The sequence below is a fragment of the Rhinopithecus bieti genome, unplaced genomic scaffold (genome assembly GCF_001698545.2).
Source record: "Rhinopithecus bieti isolate Rb0 unplaced genomic scaffold, ASM169854v2 scaffold_35166, whole genome shotgun sequence".
NCBI classification, from domain to species: Eukaryota; Metazoa; Chordata; class Mammalia; order Primates; family Cercopithecidae; genus Rhinopithecus; species Rhinopithecus bieti.
The window spans coordinates 1,179,032-1,200,682 of NW_016815254.1; the positions used below are offsets into that span (position 1 = coordinate 1,179,032).

Below are 21,651 nucleotides of genomic sequence, written 5' to 3' on the forward strand. Positions count from 1 at the left end.
AGGAAGATGCCTGGCTCTGCTCCTCCAGACCTGGCATTGCGTAGGTCTGGTGACTGGAGGAAGGAAGAACTGAGCAGGTGTCAGAGTCAGGGGTTCCCAGATGCCTAAGGGTCTGGTGTGTCTGTCTCCTCTGGTCAACTTAAGGCACCCTCAGAGAAGAGTCACAAAATATGAATTGTGAAATTCATTCCTTATCTCAGCTGAATGCTCTGCTATTTGCATTTAAAATCTGCATTGCACAATATAAATGGTAAAATTCATGCTAATCATTTCAATTTTTAATTTTTCTTTACTTAGAATATTAAATAGCAAATAACATCACAATAAGCAGAGAAAGAGAGAGAAACTTTGGAAGAAAAGGAAAAGCTTTATAGGTACCTTTAGGGTACTGATTTCCTGCTTTTTGAACAAGAGTTCCACATTATCATTTTGCACTGGGTCTTGCAAATTTTATAGCTGGCCAGGAGTTATACTCAACATTCATGTCAAGGTGATTCTGTTAGGATTAAAAGCCTGGTAATCAGTTTCTGATTGTGTTTGGATAGTATCATTTGTACTTGATGGAACTATGCTACCAGCTGTGTAATACTCCTACATATATGAAGGAGCTATTTTCTCTCATTTATTATTAACCCTTTATAACTTGGTCTTATTTCATTAAGCTAAAAGGACTAGCATTGCCAGGAAAATCTCACAAAGGAAAAGGCACAGCAGAGACTGCTAATTTATACTAAAAGTCAGATATATATATATTTAAATATCCATCAAAATCCAAAATAACTTTCCTTCAAGGCTGAGATATATCCCAACAGGTTTGAGCTTAGATCAGGTTTCTCAAAAGTGGCACTATTGACATTGGGAGTCGATCATAGCCCCAGGAGATACAATTTCTAATGCCATAATCCCAAAAGTCATAATCCTGAAGTCCCAAAAGGTCAAAAGCCATAAAGTCTAAAACCTGGAAATCATAATCCTGAAAGAGCAGAATTCCAAAAATGCAATTCTGGAAAAAATAATTTAAAAATTCTTTAAAAGATATTTATTTACTTTTTTTTTACATTTACATGTGTTTACATTTTAAAAGGGAATTTGAGAAACATAAAACACAGAACACTTCATAAGTCACTTTATGCAATAAAATAGGCAATAATAACATACGTTTTTGTGCAAGCATAAACATTCATATATACTAATGAAAGTTGCATAATTATATCAGTAATGAACAGACGAACCACATTCATAAAGAAATAGGTCATAAAGGGGCTGGGCACAATGGCTCATGCCTGTAATCCTAGCCAAGGTGGGAGGATTGCTTGAGCCCATGAGTTCAAGACCAGCCTGGGCAACACAGTGAGACTCCATCACAGGAGGCTGAAGTGGGAGGATTACTTGAGCCTACAAGGCCAAGGCTACATTGAGTTCTGATCACACCACTGCACTCCAGCCTGGGCAACAAAGTGAGACTCTATCTCAAAAAAAAAAAAAAAAAAAAAAGGGAAAGAAAAAAAGAAATAGGTCAAAAAGGGAAATATGTAAGTGCATATCTCTATGGTTGGTAAATGTGTGCACCCAGTTTTATGCCTTCAATCATCTGAAATCCCATAACAACCTAAGAGTCTTTTGATGAGATCTATCAAAAACAGGATGGGTCACTACTGCATATGCAGCCACCTAAAGAGCCAAGATGTTCAAAAATTCTACCTTTCACAAATGCAGATGTACAAAAGGACATCTCTTCACTTACTGAGGATGCGTCAGTGTTTTTATGTACAGGAACAATGCTTACACACAGTCAATGCTGTGACAGTGTACTTCCATGGAGTCAAATTTGCAAAAAAAAACCAGAACTTTCTAGAAGTCTCTACACAAATTATGCCTCCAGTATCAGAAATGATTTGAAGATGAATTATATAGCATAGCAGTTTGTAAAAAAGAATGCTGACAATTTTAAATAGTGAAAAAAAAAAAGAAAACAGAAAAAAACAAGAAAATTTGACATACGAAAAAGTGTATTACAGGAATGGATTATGGGCAAATGCACGGAGATAGTCTGTAAGAGCTGGCCAACCTCCACAATCATTAACTGTATTTTAAAGTCTTGTATCACAAGGAGTAGTTGCTTTTTCTCTTTTAGGGCATGGCTCTACTTGGAGAATATGTTCACATTCATTTTCTACTTGGTGCTGTTCTTCCTGGCATTCTTCTATGATTCCATGTACACTGACATGAGTGTTCCCTACTAAATTTCCCTATTTTCTGTGTCATGCTTCTGTGTTGTTTTGAGTACTCAGAAATCTGTTCTGCACGCATTCGTTAGAGCACAAATTTGACAGAAACAATACTAGTGATCAAACAGCAACACCATTGTGTATTTTCTTTTTTTTTTTTTTTTTTTTTTTTTTGGAGACGGAGTCTCCCTCTGTCCCGCTGGCTGGAGTGCAGTGGCGCGATCTCGGCTCACTGCAAGCTCCGCCTCCTGGGATCATGCCATTCTCCTGCCTCAGCCTCCTGAGTAGCTGGGACTACAGGCGCCGCCACCTCGCCCGGCTAGTTTTTTTGTATTTTTAGTATAGACGGGGTTTCACCGTGTTAGCCAGGATGGTCTCGCTCTCCTGACCTTGTGATCCGCCCGCCTTGGCCTCCCAAATTGCTGGGATTACAGGCGTGAGCCACCGCGCCCAGCCAACCATTGTGTATTTTCTTATCCTACCATGTACATATTTATTTTCAAACCAGTCAGTAACTTTGCTGGCATCTTCTGGTAAATGTGGCTTTAATTCATTAAAAGTTTCTAGAAAGTCATCAGCTGGAAGGAATGCCAAGGCAGGCGAATGACACATTTTTTCTCCATCTTTTTTTTTTTTTTTTTTTTTNCAGGGAAGGAAGAGGGGAGGCAGCTGTGGAAAGAATGAGGTTGAGGGAGGTGGGGTATCTCGCTGCTCTGAGCTTAGGTTGAGTCCGCCACAGAATCATCGAAGTGGACTGGCACATACGGGCTCCCTTCACAGGCCACAATGATGTGTCTCTCCTTCGGGCTGGTCTGGTATGCACAGTTGGGGTACCTGGAGCCGTTTGTCAGGCGGCACTCTGTGATGTGCATTCTGGAATTGCTCTTGAAGCAGTTGGTCTGCCCGTTCTTGCAGGTGACCTTTTCCTGGAAGCAGACATTCTGGACATCTACCAGGGGCTCGTGCACAAAGGTGTTCACTGGTTTGCACCGCCCCTGTGTCATATTCCGGCGCTTCATCATTTGGTTGCAGTAGGTGGAGCTGCTGCTGGGGGAACTGCCTGAGTCCATGTGCTGCCGCTGGAATTTCTCGGCCCGGGATTCCCCGCCTAGGGAAGGCTGGGCCCAGCCCAGCACCAGCAGCACCACGACAAGCAGAGGGAGCAGGATGACAGACTTATCCAGAGCCATGGTGGCCTCACTTTCTCAGAAAAGCCTGGATCTGCAGCTTGGTGTCTGAGAGAGATGGAAGGCCAGTTTCTGCAATCCTCCATCTCTTAATACATACTGCACACAAGGAAACCCCCTTCCGCCCATACCCTCACCCCCAGCTTTAAGAGACAGGGTCTCTCTTTCTGTCTCCCAGGCTGGAGTACAGTGGCTTGATCACAGCTCACTGCAGCCTCCACCTCCCGAGCTCAGACAATCCTCTTGCCTCAGCCTCCCAAGTAACTGGGACCACAGCCACACACCACACCTGGCTAACTTTTTAAAAAATTATTTCTAGAGACACTGTCTCACTACATTGCCCAGGCTGTTATGGAATTTCTAAGTTCAAGTGATCCTCCCTCCTTGGCCACCACGCCTGTCTGGAAAGTGCATTTTTAAACTGAAGTTTTTTGTTTTGTTTTCAAGGTTACACAATAATTTATTGAGAGCCTCCCTCCTCTCCCTGCCCTTGCAGTCTCTAGGTTACTTTTTCCGCTTGTAGATTTTGTGCGCCAGCCCCAGAAAGATGGCATACTGTTCAATGAGACCCATAATGTGGCTGTAACTGTCATCCTCATACTGCAAGAACACGGCCAGCAGATCCAGCTCCTCATATAGTGCCTTCATCTGGGCCACCTTCTCGGCCTCCTTCTGCCCATAATTCTCCTTCAGGATCTGGCACTGTTTCGGAGTGGCCCATGGCAGACACTGAACCACCAGCCAGCTGCATTTGTTGTCCTAGATGTCAGCGCCAACTTTGTCAGTCACAGTGGAGTCCCCAAAGAGGTCAAAGGGATCATCCTGAATCTTAAAGAACTCTCCCATCTCCAGCAAGATCTTCTTGGCATTGACGTGTGCCTTCTCACCATCAATGCCTGTCACATGCATGGCTGCAGCTACAGGAAGGTAGAAAGAGTAGAAAGCTGTCTTGTACTTGATATTTGTACTTCTTTTCCATGAATCTGCCAAGATCCACATTGCCCTAGGGGGCTATGATGAGGTCCAGGGTCTGCCCAATCTGTTTGATAGGAACTGTGCAGGAAGAGCTCGATCAGTCTGACAGGAACTGTGCAGGAAGAGCTCGATCAGTCCGACAGGAACTCTGCAGGAAGAGCTCCATCAGGTTCAGGTAATAGGGCTGCTCCCAGCAATAGAGCTTCAGCAGGCGGTAGATACATGCTTCCAGAAGCACAGCATCATTGACGGTATCCAAGCCCACGCCCGGCTTCTGATACCAGATCTGTCCCCAGTGGGTGAGGAATGAATCCGTGATGTCATCTGCCACCAGTAAGAAAGCTTGCAGCAGTTCCACACACCAGCCCACAGTTATGGCCCACTGGAGACTATCAGCATCCTATTTCCTTGGCTCCACCAGCTCCCGGAATGCTAAGCACCGTCAAACCCTGGTGATAACTTGCCTCCAATGGCATTGTACTCCAGGACCTCCTTGAGCTGGGCGATAGCATCTCCCATCTCTGGGTGCCCCATCTCATCCTCAGTCAGCACTCTAACAATCTGGGAGAAGTGCTGAATGAAATCCTGATTTTCTTGGGCATAAGCATCTGATTTTTGGTCTCCATTCATTCTGAAGGAGGAGCAAAGGGCTGTATTCCTTGTGGGTTCCTGCTTCTAAACTGAAGTTTTTGTCATTGCTGTATCTCATGGCCTATCTACTCATCTAATTTTCTATCAAATGCATTGCGCTGAATGGAAAAAAACAAACTTTATCGGTAACACTTTGAAATTCACTTTTCGAAGCTTTGATGACGTCTAATTCCAAATCTGTTGTTATGGTTTGGGGATTCAATCGAAAGCTGTTTTCTTCTGCAAAGTGCAGCAAATCTTTAAATAATTGTTTAAATGACTAGATGAGTTCTAGAATCTTCAGAACCAACAGGAGCATGAATCATGTATAGCTGATAAAAACCAGTGGGGACAGTTTGAAAGTGCCATCCACTAGCCAAAGTGAAGCATGTGATCGTTTTTCTGTTAGATTTAGTGGTAAATATAAGCAGTCTGTCTTCTTCAACAGTCAAATCTCTAACCAAGAACAGTTTGGTTAATGAGTTTTGTGACGCTGGAGGAACCTCAATGTCGGCAAGTGTCTTTGGTTCACAAGGTTTGTCGAATTTTACTCTCAGACAAAGGGCGTTTTTTGAAGGCAAGTGTGGCATTATTCATGAAGGAGCAGAAGTTGTATATAACTGAGTAATTTGGCAGGAGAGATTTCTCGTAATTTTCACCTGAAAAGTCGCTTTTACGATCTTCAAAACACTGAACATTGAGGAAAGATATACCCCACCTAGTCTACTGAGACTCACATATTAACCTCCTCTGGAAACACCCTCACAGACACACCTAAAATAATGCTTTACCAGATTTCTAGGGATTCCTTAATCCAGTCAAGTTGATATATAAATCAACAAGTTCACCCCTTATCAACCTGATATCCATCCACATCTCTTAAACCATACTTAATGTGCAAATGAAGACAATAACAAGGTAATGGTTCTGCCTGACATGATGCGGTTATCCTGTATACAGCTGAAACTGCACTAATCCCTGCCTTGGAATTTGGCTTTCAGGATTTAAACATCTGGGATTTTAATCTTTCGGGATTGTGATTTCGGAAGTTCACAGGTTAGGGATTTTGATCTTTTGGGATTTAAGACATTAGGGATTTTGGTCTTTCAGGATTTTAGCATTTGAAATTGTGTCATTCAGGATTATGATCCAAACCCATTGACATTTTGTTGTCAGAGGCTGCCCTGTGCATTGTAAAATGTTTACAGGGTCCCTGGCCTGTACCCACTAGCAGCCAGTAGCACCTTACCCCAAATCATGACAATCAAAAACACCCCCAGACATTGCCAAATGTCCCTTGAGGAGCAAAATCACCCTGTTCAGGACCACTGACTTACATACATGGATTAGTGAGATGGGAGGTAAAGCGTCATACAGTTTAGGACTGGAATGCCACTCTCTTGAGCATCAGATCCATGTTTCCTTCTGTACCCTACGATGAAGACCTATAAATCATAAACACAACTCCCATCAACTAAGAGACCAACAAATGCAAGACACATAAATACAGGGAAACTAAAGAATTCTTTTATTTAGTGGGAAAGAAGTAGGTAAATGACAGACAGCTCATATTCTGTTAAACAGAAAAAAAAAGAATACAGACAGCACAGTGATGAATTTTCACAAAGCTAATAGATTTGAACTACAGAGCAATGGAATATTTATAAGCAAGATGTCATGGTATTAATGACCAAAGTGCATCCAAATAGGTTTTCTAAGCTCAAAAACATTTAAAATCTCAGACTTAAAATTTAAATCTATACATAACAATTGTAAGCACACCACTCAGTCATTTAAAACTATTCATGACTGCTACTCCTGCGTAAATATTTTTTTCCTAACATTATTTTTTTTCTCCCAACATTTAGAATGTCACATCTCATGTTCCTACTAGTCATCACAGGATTAAAAAAGCCCAAGCAAGAAAGTATTTTTTTAATAATGTGTTCTTAAAAGAAGAAAGAAAAATTAAATGTGAACATTTTGTACAATAGTTGCTGAAGAACAGCAAAACTAATTCCGAAATATCACATGTACTATACAAAAAGGCGTGGCTCACGGAACCAAGTATATAACACTACAGCAGTTGAATATTAGTCTTTAAAGGTTGGTAATATTACATCCTGTACACAGCTCTGTGTCTCTCTACCTGGCTAGCGCATACCCAGAATCTGTCTGCTTTTTAGCTGGTAATTTTTTTCAATATCTGACAGGGCTTGAGCCCGCAGCTGGGCAGCATGAAGCCTTTTCTTCAGATCCTTGCACTTGGACTTAGACGTGAGCTGACTCTCAGAATTCTCACTCCTCATGACGTTCTCTTTACTTTCCCCACTGAAATGAACTTTCTTCTTAATTACTGAGGATGGAAGATTAAGAAGTTCTTTAGAAGGAAAAAGAGAAAGAGCTTTGAGTTACTTGAACAGAGTTCAACTCCTTCATACTTATCAAAAAGTATTTGCTCTTATGGTTCACATTTGAAATCTAGGTACCTGTTTTATTTTCTCTGGGATAGGAGGTTAGGGGTGTAGGACTGGCAGAAATCAGCCTTTTAATCCACAGCATTGAAAAAATAATATTGGAATGTGCCAAAATTCAAGGAACATAAGTTTTATTCTCTTAACAATGAACAATCAATTTTACTCTTAAAGTTAAACACACTGAGTATTATGGACAATATAAAACTTTTGGAAATCAATGTTATTTACCTCTATCCTTGAAAATAAGTGCCATTCTATGCAGAACACCTTACCTACAGAAAAGTATAGAAGCCCAGTTTGTTTTTTTTTTTGGTTTTGCTTTTGTATATTTTTTTTAAATAGAGAACACCTACAGTTTTGGTTAAATGTTCAAGAACACTTAGTTCAAAGCATCTTAACTCACCAGAAATTTGTCTCCAAAAGAACCTAAACAAATTCAGTGTGGAAAAGATAAATTAAGTAAGAGTAGTAAAAAATGTAAACTATTCTTTTCATGGAAAAAATAAGTAATAATCATATTTACTTAAAGTGGCAACACTATTAACTGCTGACAGAATTAGTTGGGGCTGGAGGCCTAAACAGATTCTAGATCTTTTTATTTTTCCTCTGTATGTTCAAATATTTACTGAGCTCATAGGATGGGCCACTGTGAACCAAACAGGCCCTATTCTAGTAGGAGATAAACCAAACACAAATAAACAAGTACTGGTGGGGAATATTTGATGGTAATATGTGCTATTAGGAAAAATAACCCTGGAAACAGGGACATGCTGGGTGGTGGGTGTAATGATACAAAGCCTCATATGGTCATTTCTGAAGTAAGAAGCCACAGGGCTATCTGGATGAAGAGTGCTCCAGGCAGAAGAAATAGGAAAGGCTGGCACACAGATGCACTGCCTTCCAAGGTCCTGTGACTTCCTGCTTCATACATCACTTCTGCTTCAAAGCAACTGGATTGCCTTTAGACCTTATCTCCACTGTTTCAAATCTATCCACCTTCTTATTACCACAAATACCTATACATTTGTAAGTCAACATTGTCTTATTGACGGGATAGTTTTGCTTTTGTTTGAGATGGGGTCTTGCCATGTTGTCCAGGCTGGAGTGCAGTGGCTATTCACAGGTGCAGCTGTAGTGCACTACAGCCTCAACGCCTGGGCTCAAGTGATCTTCCTGCCTGAACCGCCAGAGTAGCTGGGACTATAGGTGCACCACCACACCTGGCTCTTAATGGTATAGTTTTATAAGAAAAAAGTGTTTTTAAAAATTTTTTTAAATTCTTCCATTAAATAGAATAATGACTATTTCATCAAATAAGAAAATTTTAAAAAAAGATACTGCTGCTTGCTGTGATGATTTCAATACACTTGTGATGGCTTCCTCATGTGTGGATTTTATAGCCCAAGGATGGGGAGAAGATATTTCCAACTGTCCTGAGTTCAGAATGGTACCTGCTCCCCACTGCTATGATGCTTATCTTATAGCTCTGATGTGTTCACTACTTTCAGCACTCAATCCTCTAAAATGTCTGCTTCCCCCAGTGGATACTTGATTCCTATGGCTCATTTTAAATATTTGCCAAGATTCACATATAAGTAGATTCCCATACTTATCTGTGTATCCTATAAAGTAAAACACATCATGCTTACTTAGCTATTTTCATCTTTTGCTCAAAGACTATCAGGGCAAATGTAAATAAACTCTAATTGAAGAGCCATCCCCAACAGGGTCTTAAGTAATTTCCTGCAATGGGTTTGATGCATGAAATTCATCCAGGTATAATTTTCTCCTCATTTTATCACCCTAATCATGATTTAAGTATACTTTGTCTTTATGGATGACAGTGTGGAATCTACGAAAAGCCAAAATAAATATGTTTATAATATTGAAATGGTAGATGGCAATATTGAGAAAAAAGAAGGTATCTTAACACAGATGAAGCCAAAGTTTCATACAATCCTTGTTTCATTTACTTCTATCAGTAGTTTCATTTCTTTCCATCACTTGTTCACTACAAAGTTATTGTGATCGTCAATCTAACTTAAGTAAGGTTTTTTGTCTGTTCCATTTACAAAATGCTGCCAATGCTCACTAAATTGATCACATCTCAATTTATTAAAGATAAGAATAATAGCTTTCATATATGCTGTCCTACATGGAATAAGGGAGTTAAAAAAACTCTAAATTTTATTGAAAATTCAGATGCTCGATTTTTGAAACCAACAACTTTTAACAGTTGGCTTGTGTCCTAAAGAAATCAAGCAAAAAGATGTTTCACAGTTTGCATTTTACAGAGTCAACTGAACTAGATTGAGAGGTTTCTATAAAATGGAGAATGTTAGACAATGGCTCCCTGGTCTATGCGATAGCCACATCTCAGTGCGGCAGTGAAGGGACAATGCCACACAAGGCAGGACCCTGAGAAAGCTGAACGTCTATATACCAGGCTTTCAATAAAGAAGGACATGCAGAGAACATATGCAGATATTAAACAATAAAATTCCCACAAATATGTGTTTCAACTTGAAAGGGTGTTAGCAAAGATCCAAACGTGACAGCCTATTCTGCAGGTGGCTTATCATGCCTTTTAAGACATGCTTTCTATGAAAGATGAGGCATGGCAGTATTAAAATTTTGATTTTTACTTGAAATGCAGTTTATCTCTCTGAAATCTGAAACACACAATAGTTTTGTAAATGCCCTAATTTTTAAAAATAAGTATCAGCCGGGCATGGTGGCTCAAGCCTGTAATCCCAACACATTGGGAGGCTGAGGTGGGCAGATCATGAGGTCAGGAGATCGAGACCATCCTGGCTAACACAGTGAAATCCCGTCTATATTAAAATTACAAAAAATTAGCCGGGCGTGGTGGCGGGCACCCGTAGTCCCAGCTACTCAGGAGGCTGAGGCAGGAGAATGGCATGAACCCGGGAGGCGGAGCTTGCAGTGAGCCAAGATCACGCCACTGCAATCCCGCCTGGGCAACAGAGCGAGACTCCATCTCAGAGAAAAAATAATAATAATAATAATAAGTATCAATTACTAAACATGTGGTTTGATAAGGTTAAGAAAATCAAACATGAAATTCTGTGACTCATTGCCTCAGGTCTATGAACCCAGGAAATAAATCATTGCTATAACAGAATTTTGTTTCCATTGAAATGCATATATTCAATGAAATCCATCTTAAAATTTGAGACTTTGTAAATGAAAAGGGCTACCTAAGCCACTTTGGGAGCAACACTGGTGCACATTTCTTCATTTGTAGCACCAGCTTCTGTTGACCGAGTTGATTCTCATACCTGGACTACTTGCCAGAGACAGGAACTTCTGTTCCTTTAGCAAGCTGTAATTCTTCAACAGATTTTCTGCTCTAGCCAGTTTGTCCTCTGCTAGTCTTTCACGAACACAAAGCTCCTGTTCTTTCTCTTTAAAAAGAGAATGGACAAAGAAAAAAAAATTAACAAGTGACCTTCACTAAACAACAATTTACATTTGGCAATCTCATCACTACCAGCATGCTTGACACTGATAAGCAATGTTTGGGGAAAGGATTCTCACTATGCCTCAGTTAACCTGATTGTGTTAGTTTTTAATTGAGTGTTTTAGTAGGCTGTATGTTTATCTTAGATTTTCTTGAAAGGACTTATTTAAACAAATACAAAGTTAGCTTCAACCTTTGGTCATCTTTTGTGGGAGTAACTCAATTGGGAAAACAAAAAACTAAAGCTATCTCTGCTCTTCACTGAAGATAGGCAACAGCTAATTTTCAGGGCATGATGTGGCCTCAGAGTACAAAAATCTTCTTTTTTCTGGTTGAATGACCACACTCAAATAAAAGAAAAAAAAAAAAACGCAATTCAGTTAGGCGGTAGTTCATAGGATTAGTATTAATAGCAAAGGTTACTATTTATTCATGGCCCAAAATTCAGAAAGTATTCAGATTTCAGTTGCTATATGAAATTATGGCTGGGCAAAGTGGCTCACGCCTATAATCCCAACACTTTGGGAGGCCAAGGCAGGTGGATCACCTGAGGTCAGGAATTCAAGACCAGCCGGGTCAACATGGCAAAACCCCATCTCTATTAAAAAATACAAAAATTAGCCAGGTATGGTGGCAGGCGCCTGTAATCCCAGCTACTCAGGAGGCTGAGGCAGGAGAGCTGCTTAAACCCAGAAGGTAGCGGTTGCAATAAGCCAAGATGGTGCCACTGTACTCCAGCCTGGGCAACAAGAGTGGAATTCCATCTCAAAAAAAAAAAAGAAAAGAAAAGAAAAGAAATTATGAAATACTAGGGAAAGTTATTAGAAAAAGTTTTCGTATTTTTTACAGAGGTTTCTAAGTAAATATAGGTTGTACCTATACAGTAAGCATATCTCACAGGACTATATAGTATTTCATTATTTAAAGCCTGGATTAGGTATAAAGCTGCAGAAGTAAAATCAGGTGAGTCATGAGGGTGACAGGTTACAAATATGACCCATCTCTCATCTCCTGATGTTAAAATGAAGAACGTCACTCTGTAGCTAACTTGCATAATCCTAAATGCTTGCTAGTAGCTCTCATCTTGGTGGAGTAGCTAAATTAGCACCTAATCAGTTAATACTCATAAGTCAACATTGATACCCACCAGAGTATTATTTATAGACTTAAAATATCTTGTATCTAGATTCTCTATTGAATTGCCTGAACAGACCAGGTGTGGTAGGTCACACCTGTAATTCCAGCACTTTGGGAGGCAAGGTGGGAGGACTGCTTGAGCTCAGGAGTTCAAGACCAGCCTGGGCAATATAGTGAGACCCCATCTCATTTTCAAAAACAAAAAGTTAAAAAAAAAGAAAAGAATTGCCTGAATATATCTCATCTACATACTGTAGGGTTTTAGACCTGAAATTCTGTTGGCGTGGCCATTTCAAAAGACAAAAGTCTTGGTTTTTATTATGGAAAGCAGCAATTTAAGATCTTCCTTTACAGTGGGAAAACATTAGGGTATTCACAGTAGAGATGAAAAAGAAAAAAGTAACTCTACAATAAAGTATAAGGCTATCGTGTTAGGACCATCACAGTTAAGGCCCAATATTATATAACTAGCAACTGATCTCAGAGAAAGACGTCCAACATGAAGGTGCTAGCAAGCCTGATTATTAAAAATCTACAATACATATTTTGGTTTCTCAAGTATTTTTAAAAGCTTCTAATAAGATCTGTATGTATAAAATATTCTGCTCAAAGAGATATTCAGACACATCAAAATAACCCACTTGGTAGTTCTCCTTTGCTTTGACCCCCATTCAGACTTACGCTCCAATCTTTCTTCTCTTGCTTTGAGAGCTCGCTCTCGCTCCTGTAACTGAATTTCCTTTAGTTTCAGCTCACTTAATACAGGGCTGGAATCCTGCAATTTTTCTGGCTCTCCTAATTGTCGCCCTCTTCTCTCAAGATTTCTTCTTTGCTCTTCTGCAACCAAATCTGCTATTAAAGGGTTCTCGAGAATTTCCTCAACAGAAGGTCGATGGTAATCCTGGGGAAAAAAAATACGCAGTATATAATCAGATTGCGTAACAGAAGAGTTCTCCTAAGACAGCAGTTAAAATAAAAGGACATATATGTATTTCCAAGACAAAAGAAAGGACTCCTTTATGGCTAGGTCTTAAACACTTGGAAAAATAAGTTCACTGGTGGTTTTAACCCACGAGGTTCTGGGTCCACAAGGTAATGCAGATGTTAACTTACCTTTTTTCCCTTTTCCCCTTTTCACCTTTCTAAGAAGGTTCAATCCCTAAAGATTGGTACATCTTGTGCTGATGCTTGGTAGCACTGCTAGAGTCTGTTTTAGGGGAAGTACTGTCCTTGCATCTCTAAACTACATTTAGCAAGATACTCTCTCACTGACTCTCAATCCTGTCATTTCATCTATATCCTTGTCTGTGATCCTGCAGCATTTTCCTTCTTCTCTTATGTCAGCCTGATCCCCAGAACATCTCCTTCCCCATTCTATAGCCAGAGTTTTTCCACATGATCTCTTTATTGATTTTCCCTCTGCTTTTTAGCTTTCCTCCCTCCACCCTCCATCACCCCTCCCCTTTTTCTGGTCTCTAATCTCTCAATTAGAGCTAGAGGCAGAGTAATAAAGTCTTATCTCTGGCCCCTTCCCTCACCACCTGCCACTGTGAGGTAGGCAAGGACAAGGGGAAAGAGGATTTGAATTCTTTCTGCAATCTTTCCTTGCTACCAACCCATCTGTTAGCATGGCAGAGTGGGCGGAGAAATAAAGAAAGCACAGAAGGTGGGCCAGCAAGGACGTGCAATTTGCCAAATTTACATATGTTTTCACTTGTGTTAACACAGTATATTTAGCTAAGAAACTATATTTAATGTTTCCTCAGTCTCCACTGATCTACAAGAGAGAATGTATATTCCAACACTTAACTGAGAGCTAGAAACAGACAATATATCATCTTATCATCTTTACCTTTAAGTTTAACATCCTCGTAATAATTCCATTCAATTCATCAGAGTAACGGTATGGAATTCGCCTGAATTTGCCTTCTCTGATTTTCCCAGCGAGTTCTTTCTGGCTAAAAGCTGTAAATGGAGGCCTGGGATTAAAAAAGAAGAAGGAAAAGATGACGAAGACATTTTCAAATTGTAAAAATGAAAATATACAATAGGAACTAAATCAAAAGCACAGTTTAAGCTCCAGTTTGTATTTAAGTTTCTACTTGTGGGATTTTCTTCTTATAAGTAAGTTTCCCAACCTTGGCACTATTGACATTTGAGGTCATATAATTCTTTGTTGTGGGGGGCTGTCCTGTGCATTATAGGTATTTTGTAGCCTCGCTGCCCTGTATCTCTAGATGCCAGGAGCACTCCCCAGCTGTGATACCTAAAAATTTATCCAAACATTATCAAATGCCCCGCAAGAGGCAAATTTGCTTCCCTTATCCCTGGTTGAGAATCACTGCTCTACAGATTAGTTTCAAAGGGAAAAAAATGAAAAGAAGAACAAAGGAGAAGAACTGGAGCTCTTCCCTGCTCTAAAGATCCCCAGATCTCTACCCCGGTCTTGTTTCCTTTCTTCCACATCCTTACAGTAGCTTTACCTTACCTGCCTGACCTATGTGTTCTCCCTTGAGCTAAGTGTCAATCTAACAGGAAAGCACCTAACCAGCCAAGACACTTGAACAGTCAAGACCCAGCCTCATGGCTTACAGTTTTAATTTGTGAGTAGTTTCTTTTAGCCTGTCCATCTACCTTAATTTTAGCCAAGGTACAATTCTTTCAGACTTGAATATATTTTCATTAGCGTGGAAGCTCAAAAAACTAGACCCAGTGATATGTGACAAACAGTACAAACCTTAGACTAGGAATCTGTCTTCATCATACTTACATTAATGCACATAATTCATACAGCAAACAGCCCAGTGACCAGATATCTGATTTCTCATTGTAGGACATGCGATTCATTTGTTCCTATACAGGGAAAAAGGGTAAGAAAGTGGAAGGTGTTAAGAGTTTATTTTGTTTTGAAACTTATAAAACACATTAAATTACTCCTGAGGTAAAAACAGAACTTCAAAGTTTTAGCTTATACTTTATCTTGAAATTTATAATGGAAAAAAAAGGCAATGCTGTTGTCCCAATACACTGTCATATATAATTCATTCACTCATTTTTCATTCACAAATGAAAGTGATTAGTATAGACTAGGCACTGACAATTCAGAGGTGAATATGACAGACTTCTACTCTCAAGGCAAATTAAGAAACACTATTTTAAAAGAACTAGAGAAAATGTAAGAATAATCAAAATATGTATCTAGTCCACATTTAAATGGATATAGACATAAATAGTTAATTGAATTACCCATTTATATTTTTTCTTAGTCCACTGCATAAATCACAGTAGTAACTAATATTATCATTACCTATTTTATTGTTTGCCTTTCTTCCACATCTACGGTAACAACAGCCCACCAGAGCTCTTATTCTTAACAGAGGGAACAGAAGCAATCTCTAGTGGCTGGTTAGTGTTTTAAAGTCCAACTGGTGAGTCTGATGCCACTTTTTGACAATCAGTGCCTTAGGGAAGCTGAACCACTCTAATTACAAGGGCAGGAGGGAAAAGGAACAAAAGAATAGGTTTCAAGCTTTCCAAGAACCACTTCTGGATAATTGTCCTTTATGTTAAAAACATTCTATTTGGAATTTGATACAGTGAGATACTGTTCTGGCCATTCTTAGTCAAAACCAAAATCATTAATTTACAAAGTTTTATACTACAGTCAGATCTGTTAACATAATTTATAAGGATCTGGAAAATCCTAGAAAGGTGAACTACTAAAATACTAATAAATATTTCTTCATCTTTATCTGTTCAGATGTCATATACTAACACATTAGTGCTATCACAATTGACTTAAACTTTTTAAAAGCCGTCAGGCAATATCTAACAACAGCCATAAACTGTTTATACCTTTTACCCCAGCAATTTCATTTTATGAGCAGCATGTCAAGGAAATAACCGAAAAGAAAGAAAGAATAATTCATACAAAGATATGCAGAACAGTACTTCTAAGAATGGTAAAACATTTGGGAAACAAAATATCCAGCAATAGAAGTAATTGGTGAGTGGATTCAGCAAGATATTTCAGGAAAAGGCAACAAAAAAATAACACGTACAAAAAGTTACATTGTAAAAACATGCTATCTGAGTGAGCACACTTCCTGAGCTCTGATTCTGCATGCACAAGAACCATTTACAGAGTCTGTTAAAATGCAAAGTCTAAAATAAAAAGTACAATATTGAAGAAAAAACAAAACAAAACAGAGTTTAAGAACCTACCCAGTGATCGAAATTCACTCGATGGATTTGGGTTTGGTTTGGCACCCAGAACTCTGCATTTTAAACAAACACTCCAAGTGAGTCTGATGCAGATGACCAGGACCTACACATTGGAAATAGCTCTTGAGGGCAGGGACAAAATCCATTTCATTTTTGTAATCCTTGAGTTTAATGCATTGTAGTCATTCCATAAAAGCTTGAACCGAATATGCTTTAATTTGCATGAATGCTCAAAAAATTGAACCCAGTAAGAGATGACAAACAGTGCAAACCTTAGACTAGGAATCTGTCTTCATCGTACTTATATTATTGCACATAACTCATGAAGCAAACAAAAACTGATGTAGACTTTATTGGTCTGGTGGTCCATGTGGAAAAATATAACAGTATTTTCAATTCTTGGCTACTAGATATTACTAAACAAACAAACAGAAAACTCAATTTCCCTGCTTCAGAATGCTTAACATTAAAAGATGTTTTGGCTGGGAGCGGTGGCTCATGCCTGTGGCTCACACCTGTAATCCCAACAATTTGGGAGGCTGAGGTGGGCAGATTGCTTGAGGTCAGGAGTTGTGACCCTGACCAACATGATGAAACCCCGTCTCTACTAAACATACAAAAATTAGCCGGGCATGGTGACATGCACCTGTAGTCCCAGCTACTCTACTCCGGAGGCTGATGCAAGAGAATCCTTTGAACCCGGGAGGCAGAGGTTGCAGTGAGCTGAGATCGTACCACTCCACTCCAGCCTGGGCGACAGAGCGAGACTCTGTCTCAAAAACAAACAAAAAAACAAAAATAAAAGATGTTTTAAAAAGTATCTAAATTCTGAAATACTTACAGGAGACATGTAATAAGGTGTGCCAACAAATGTTTTTGCAAAACTCGTGTCGTGGTTTAATATTCTAGCTAGCCCAAAGTCTCCAAGCTTGACGTTTTGCTTGCCATCCAGGAAAACATTGGCTGGTTTCAGATCCCGATGCAATACAGTATGACCACCATCACTTCGTCTGTGGCATTCCTTCAGGGCCAGAGTCAACTGAGTCATCACTCGAAGAACAAACTCTTCATCTAAGTATTGCCTGAAACCAAAGCAGTTATACAGCATATAACTTCTAAAAAAAAAAAAATCATTGCCAAGATGGGATGATATAAATTATCCAGTGTACTAATAGGGAAATAAATTATTTATTTATTTATTTATTTATTTATATTTTTTGAGACAGAACCTTGCTCTGTCACCCTGGCTGGAATGCAGTGGCACGATCATGGCTCACTGCAGCCTCGACCTCCCAGGCTCAAGCAATCCTCTTGCCTCAGCCTCCCAAGTAGCTTGGACTACAGGCACATGTCACCATACCTGGCTAATTTTTGTAGAAACAGGGTCCTACTATGTTGCCCAGGCTGGTCTTGAAATCCTGGGCTCAAGTGATCCTCCTGCATCGGCCTTCCAAAGTGTTGGGATTACAGGTGTGAGTCACCACACTCAGCCTATAGATTGTTATTTTGATATAAAACATGGGTGTTGATTCACCGGGAATTTTCTAAAGTACTATGGACCTACCAAACAAATACAAGTACACTCTTCCATATTACTGATCCTAAAACAAGATGCTTAAAATAAATGAAAGTAGACCTAATTTCAGCTTACATTTTTAAAAGATTACGCTTACCTTTCCTTGGTTCCCTTTGTAATTACACTAGCCAGATCCCCTCCTTCACAATATTCCATTACAATGTACAGTGTTGTGTTGGTCCGGTCAATAATTCGATCATAGTAACGAACGATGTTTGGATGCTTCAGTTCACGAAGCAAATTCACTTCAGAAACAAGCATCTGTTTCTCAGTTTCTGTCATGGAGCCATAGTCAAGTTCTTTCCAAACTAATATCTAAAATAAGAATTTCCAAGGTATGAATGAACTCATTACGCTCAAAAACAAAGAATGAAAGTTCCAAGATTTAAAAATCACCTCCCTGTTAATTATATCCTACAATCAAGGTCATTATCTAATTTAGTTCAATGAACTTAAGGAACTGGGAGTTTACTTCCATAATCTTCTTCCAATTTCTAAGCAGTAAATGAGGCTGTAGGGAGATAAAGGGGAATGAGGCACATGAGGTCTCCCCCAACCCCTACCCTCAGTTGGTTAGTGGGAAGTTGGCAAAAAGGTACTTTAGTCAAAATTGGGGTGGAGGTGGTCAAAGTCCCTGCCCCATTCCACCCCCGTCGTGTTTTCCCAGGATGAGACACCTTGGTAAAGCAGCCAGGCAGTTTCCTTTTACTTTCTGTAAAAGGTCTACCTATATACATTGGGAAATATGAATCCAATAACCCGAATAATGGGTATTTTGAGGGAGTCTGAATGCAGATACAAAGCTTCGGGTTCTGGTGGTCCTGCCCCTTTCTTGTGTCTGAGAGGGCCACTCTTAGAGCTCTAAAAACAGCTCAGGAGTTAGCTACGTTTCACCAATGGAAGGTCCTTAGCAACCCAAAGCAGGAGAAAGAGAGAAATGGGGAGAGAAACGGGAAAAGATGGAAATACGTATATCAAAAGATGCGGTCTCCCATCCTTTAAGCGACCCAGGACAGGCTGTCAGATGCAGACCCAGTAAAGAAGACTGAGTCTTCTGGGTACCCACTCCCCCAGCCCTCTCGGTTCCCTTCGGTGGCGCAGGGCGCTCTCCCCGGGGCGACGAAACCTAAGCAGGGGCGGGCACAGGGAAGGGCCCACGCTCACCTTGCCGTCACTCTTCCTCCGGATCTTCTGGCAGCGGCCATAGGAGCCTGTGCCAATGGTGTATAACACTTCATAGTCCTCAGCCCGGGACGGCATGGCCGGCCAGTCGCCAGAGTCTCGCTGCCTCACGCAGGTTGCGCCCCTAAGTGCGGGGCTCCAGGGACCGGGAACGGGAGCTTCAGGGACCAGGACGGAGAAGCCCCCAAGCAGTGCTAACCCGTCACCCCTGCCTTCGGCCCCGTTTAACTGTCGCGGGCCCTGATCTCGCTGTCTATTGGCAGGCGGTGGGCCCGCTTCGCCTCTCTGATTGGCTAAGAAGAACACAACAATACCCTAGGCATCTTGGGAAAAGTGTCACTAGGCAACCGCGTCGGCGTCTGCTTTTAGTCTGTGGGAGCAGGGGGCGGAGCTAAACCAAAGGGAGGGCGGGAGAAAGGAAGCGGCAGCAGGCGCCTCTTGGCGACTCTAACCCTCTGGTAGAGATCGTCAAGGTAACCGAGATCGAGGGACCTCCCCTCAGGCTTCTTTGCACACAGCTTCCACCAAATGCCTTCTGACCTTTGCACTCTGGCCCCTCACACTACCTACTCTCCCTGGAACACGACTTCCTCGCTCAGGTTCCAGTACCCTGAACCTGGGTGGGGTGACGTTGAGGACACGCTGAGAGCTGAATACAAATTAGAAATTAGACTGGGCGCCGTGACTCACCCTCGCCCGTAACCCTAGCACTTTGGGAAGCCGAGGTGGGTGGATCGCTTGAGCCCAGGAGTTCAGACCAGCCTGGGCAACATGGCAAACCTCGTCTCTACTGAAAATACGAAAATTAGGCCGGGCGCTGTGGCTCACCCCTATAATCCTAGCACTTTGGGAGGCCGAGGCGGGCGGATTGCTTGAGGCCAAGAGTTTAAGACCAGCCTGGCCAACATGGCGAAACCCTGTCTCTACTAAAAATGAAGAAAAAAAAAATTAACCGAGCATGGGGGTGCATGTCTGTAATCCCAGCTTCTTGGGTGGCTGAGTCATGAGGAACTGCTTGAACCCAGGAGGCAGAGGTTACAGTGAGCCGAGATTGCGCCACTGCACTCCAGCCTGAGTGACACAGGGAGACCCAGTCTCCAAAAAAAAAAAAAGAAGAAGAAGAAGAAGAAAAGAAGAAGAAGAAGAAAGAAGGAAGAAGGAAGAAAGAAAGAAGGAAGGAAGAAGGAAGAAGAAGAAAAGAAATACAGTCGCTCTCTGACCAAGCACTTTACACGTCTTGTCCCGTTTATGTGTGCCAAACACATAATTCCCGTTTATGTGTGCCAAACACATAATTCACCCTATTGACAACACTTCATTGAACACAGATTCTCTTTTAGGCACCCACACAAACCAACTTTCCCAGCTTACCCAGCCAAATGAACAGTCCCATGTTTACCAGGGAAGGAGCACCTAGAGGCCTCCATCCAGGGCTTGTTGGAGGAATACGTACATTACCAGAAAGCTAATAATTTGGCAATGCATAAACAGGCCAGTTTTCTTTAAATATCTGTTCAGCATAGGATTAAAAGAAACCTGATTTTCTATTAATAAGAATTTAAAAGCTCTTTATGTTAAAATAAGGGACTTATTACATGCACTGAATATAACATAAGATAACTGGAATTGCCAACCAGGAGAATTTTTAAATTAACATTCAAGGGCACTGTCTTACCTCAGGGGAATAGGACCAATTTAGGTTTCAAAAGTTATGTAAGGCACTGCAGATGGCTATGTTAATTAGCATCATTTTTTATTTTTGTGCCTCTTATAGATTGGCATCAATAGAGCTTGCTGTGGTTTGAATGTATCCCCCAAAGTTCATGTGTTGAAAACTTTATCCTTAATGCAAAAGTGTTAAGAGGTGAGATGTTTAAATTGATTGGGTTATGAGGGCTACGCCCTCACGAATGGATTAATGTAATCACAGGAGTGGGTTATCTTGAGAGTCGGTTGGTTATAAAAATGAGTTTGGCTTTCCCTTACTGTTTCTCTTACCTTGTGATGTCTTCTGCTATGTTGTGACCCAGAGAAAAGGCTACTGCCAGATGCTACCTGTTGATCTTGGACTTCCTAGCTTCCAGAACCATGAGCCAAATAAACTATTGTTTATAAATTGCCCAGTCTGTGGCATCCTGTTATAGCAACATGAAACTGTATAAGACAGAGCCCTGGCCGGGCACGGTGGCTCACACCTGTAATCCCAGCACTTTGGGAGGCAGAGGCCGGTGGATCACGAGGTCAGGAATTCAAGATCAGCCCAGCCAACATGGTGAAACCCCGTCTCTACTAAAAATACAAAAATTAGGTGCGATGGCAGGCACCTGTAATCCCAGCTACTTTCCCAAAGCTGAGGCAGGAGAATCTCTTGAACCTGGGTGACAGAGGTTGCAGTGAGCGGAGATCACGCCATTGTACTCCAGCTTGGGCGACAGAGTGAGACCCTGTCTCAAGAGAAAAAAAAAGAAAAAAGAGCCCTTTGGTTATCCTGCCCCAAATCCAGTCCTGCCCCTTCTCTCTGGCCACTTCTGCTTTTGCTCTAAACGCACAC

The 21,651-nt window shown here is 40.9% G+C and overlaps 2 protein-coding genes and 1 pseudogene across 4 annotated transcripts; all 3 read right to left on the reverse strand.

Annotated features, from left to right (window-relative positions):
- Positions 1-1,380: 1,380 nt before the first annotated feature.
- Positions 1,381-21,327, reverse strand: NEK2 (NIMA related kinase 2). 3 transcript variants are annotated; one of them, XM_017853048.1, is made up of 11 exons: positions 21,099-21,326; positions 19,083-19,393; positions 18,016-18,233; positions 17,184-17,424; positions 14,889-14,971; positions 13,971-14,097; positions 12,800-13,019; positions 10,800-10,925; positions 7,185-7,400; positions 6,362-6,465; positions 1,381-1,465 (listed from the first exon to the last, which is right to left on the reverse strand). In XM_017853048.1, the coding sequence occupies exons 2-10, from the start codon at positions 19,176-19,178 to the stop codon at positions 6,428-6,430; spliced, it is 1,365 nt and encodes a 454-aa protein (XP_017708537.1). In that variant the 5' UTR covers positions 19,179-19,393; positions 21,099-21,326; the 3' UTR covers positions 1,381-1,465; positions 6,362-6,427. The 3 variants fall into 3 exon arrangements, with proteins under 3 accessions (XP_017708537.1, XP_017708539.1, XP_017708538.1); XM_017853050.1 differs by lacking the exons at positions 1,381-1,465; positions 6,362-6,465 and adding an exon at positions 7,726-7,769 and having other exon boundaries at positions 6,526-7,400; positions 21,099-21,327; XM_017853049.1 differs by lacking the exons at positions 1,381-1,465; positions 6,362-6,465; positions 21,099-21,326 and having other exon boundaries at positions 6,526-7,400; positions 19,083-19,329.
- On the reverse strand, positions 2,881-3,498 carry LOC108515872 (ribonuclease pancreatic-like). The gene has a single exon (XM_017853051.1). The coding sequence runs from the start codon at positions 3,416-3,418 to the stop codon at positions 2,948-2,950; it is 471 nt and encodes a 156-aa protein (XP_017708540.1). The 5' UTR covers positions 3,419-3,498; the 3' UTR covers positions 2,881-2,947.
- On the reverse strand, positions 3,920-5,035 carry LOC108515873 (farnesyl pyrophosphate synthase-like; annotated as a pseudogene).
- Positions 21,328-21,651: the final 324 nt, after the last annotated feature.

Coding starts and splice junctions, on each gene's coding strand:
- NEK2 (XM_017853048.1), bottom strand. CDS start 19,178: ATGCCGTCCCGGGCTGAGGACTATGAAGTGTTATACACCATTGGCACA. Junction 14,972..17,183: donor CACCTTATTACATGTCTCCT/GTAAGTATTTCA, acceptor TTCCCTGTATAG/GAACAAATGAATCGCATGTC. Junction 10,926..12,799: donor AAGAGAAGAAAGATTGGAGC/GTAAGTCTGAAT, acceptor CTCTTTTTAAAG/AGAAAGAACAGGAGCTTTGT.
- LOC108515872 (XM_017853051.1), bottom strand. CDS start 3,418: ATGGCTCTGGATAAGTCTGTCATCCTGCTCCCTCTGCTTGTCGTGGTG.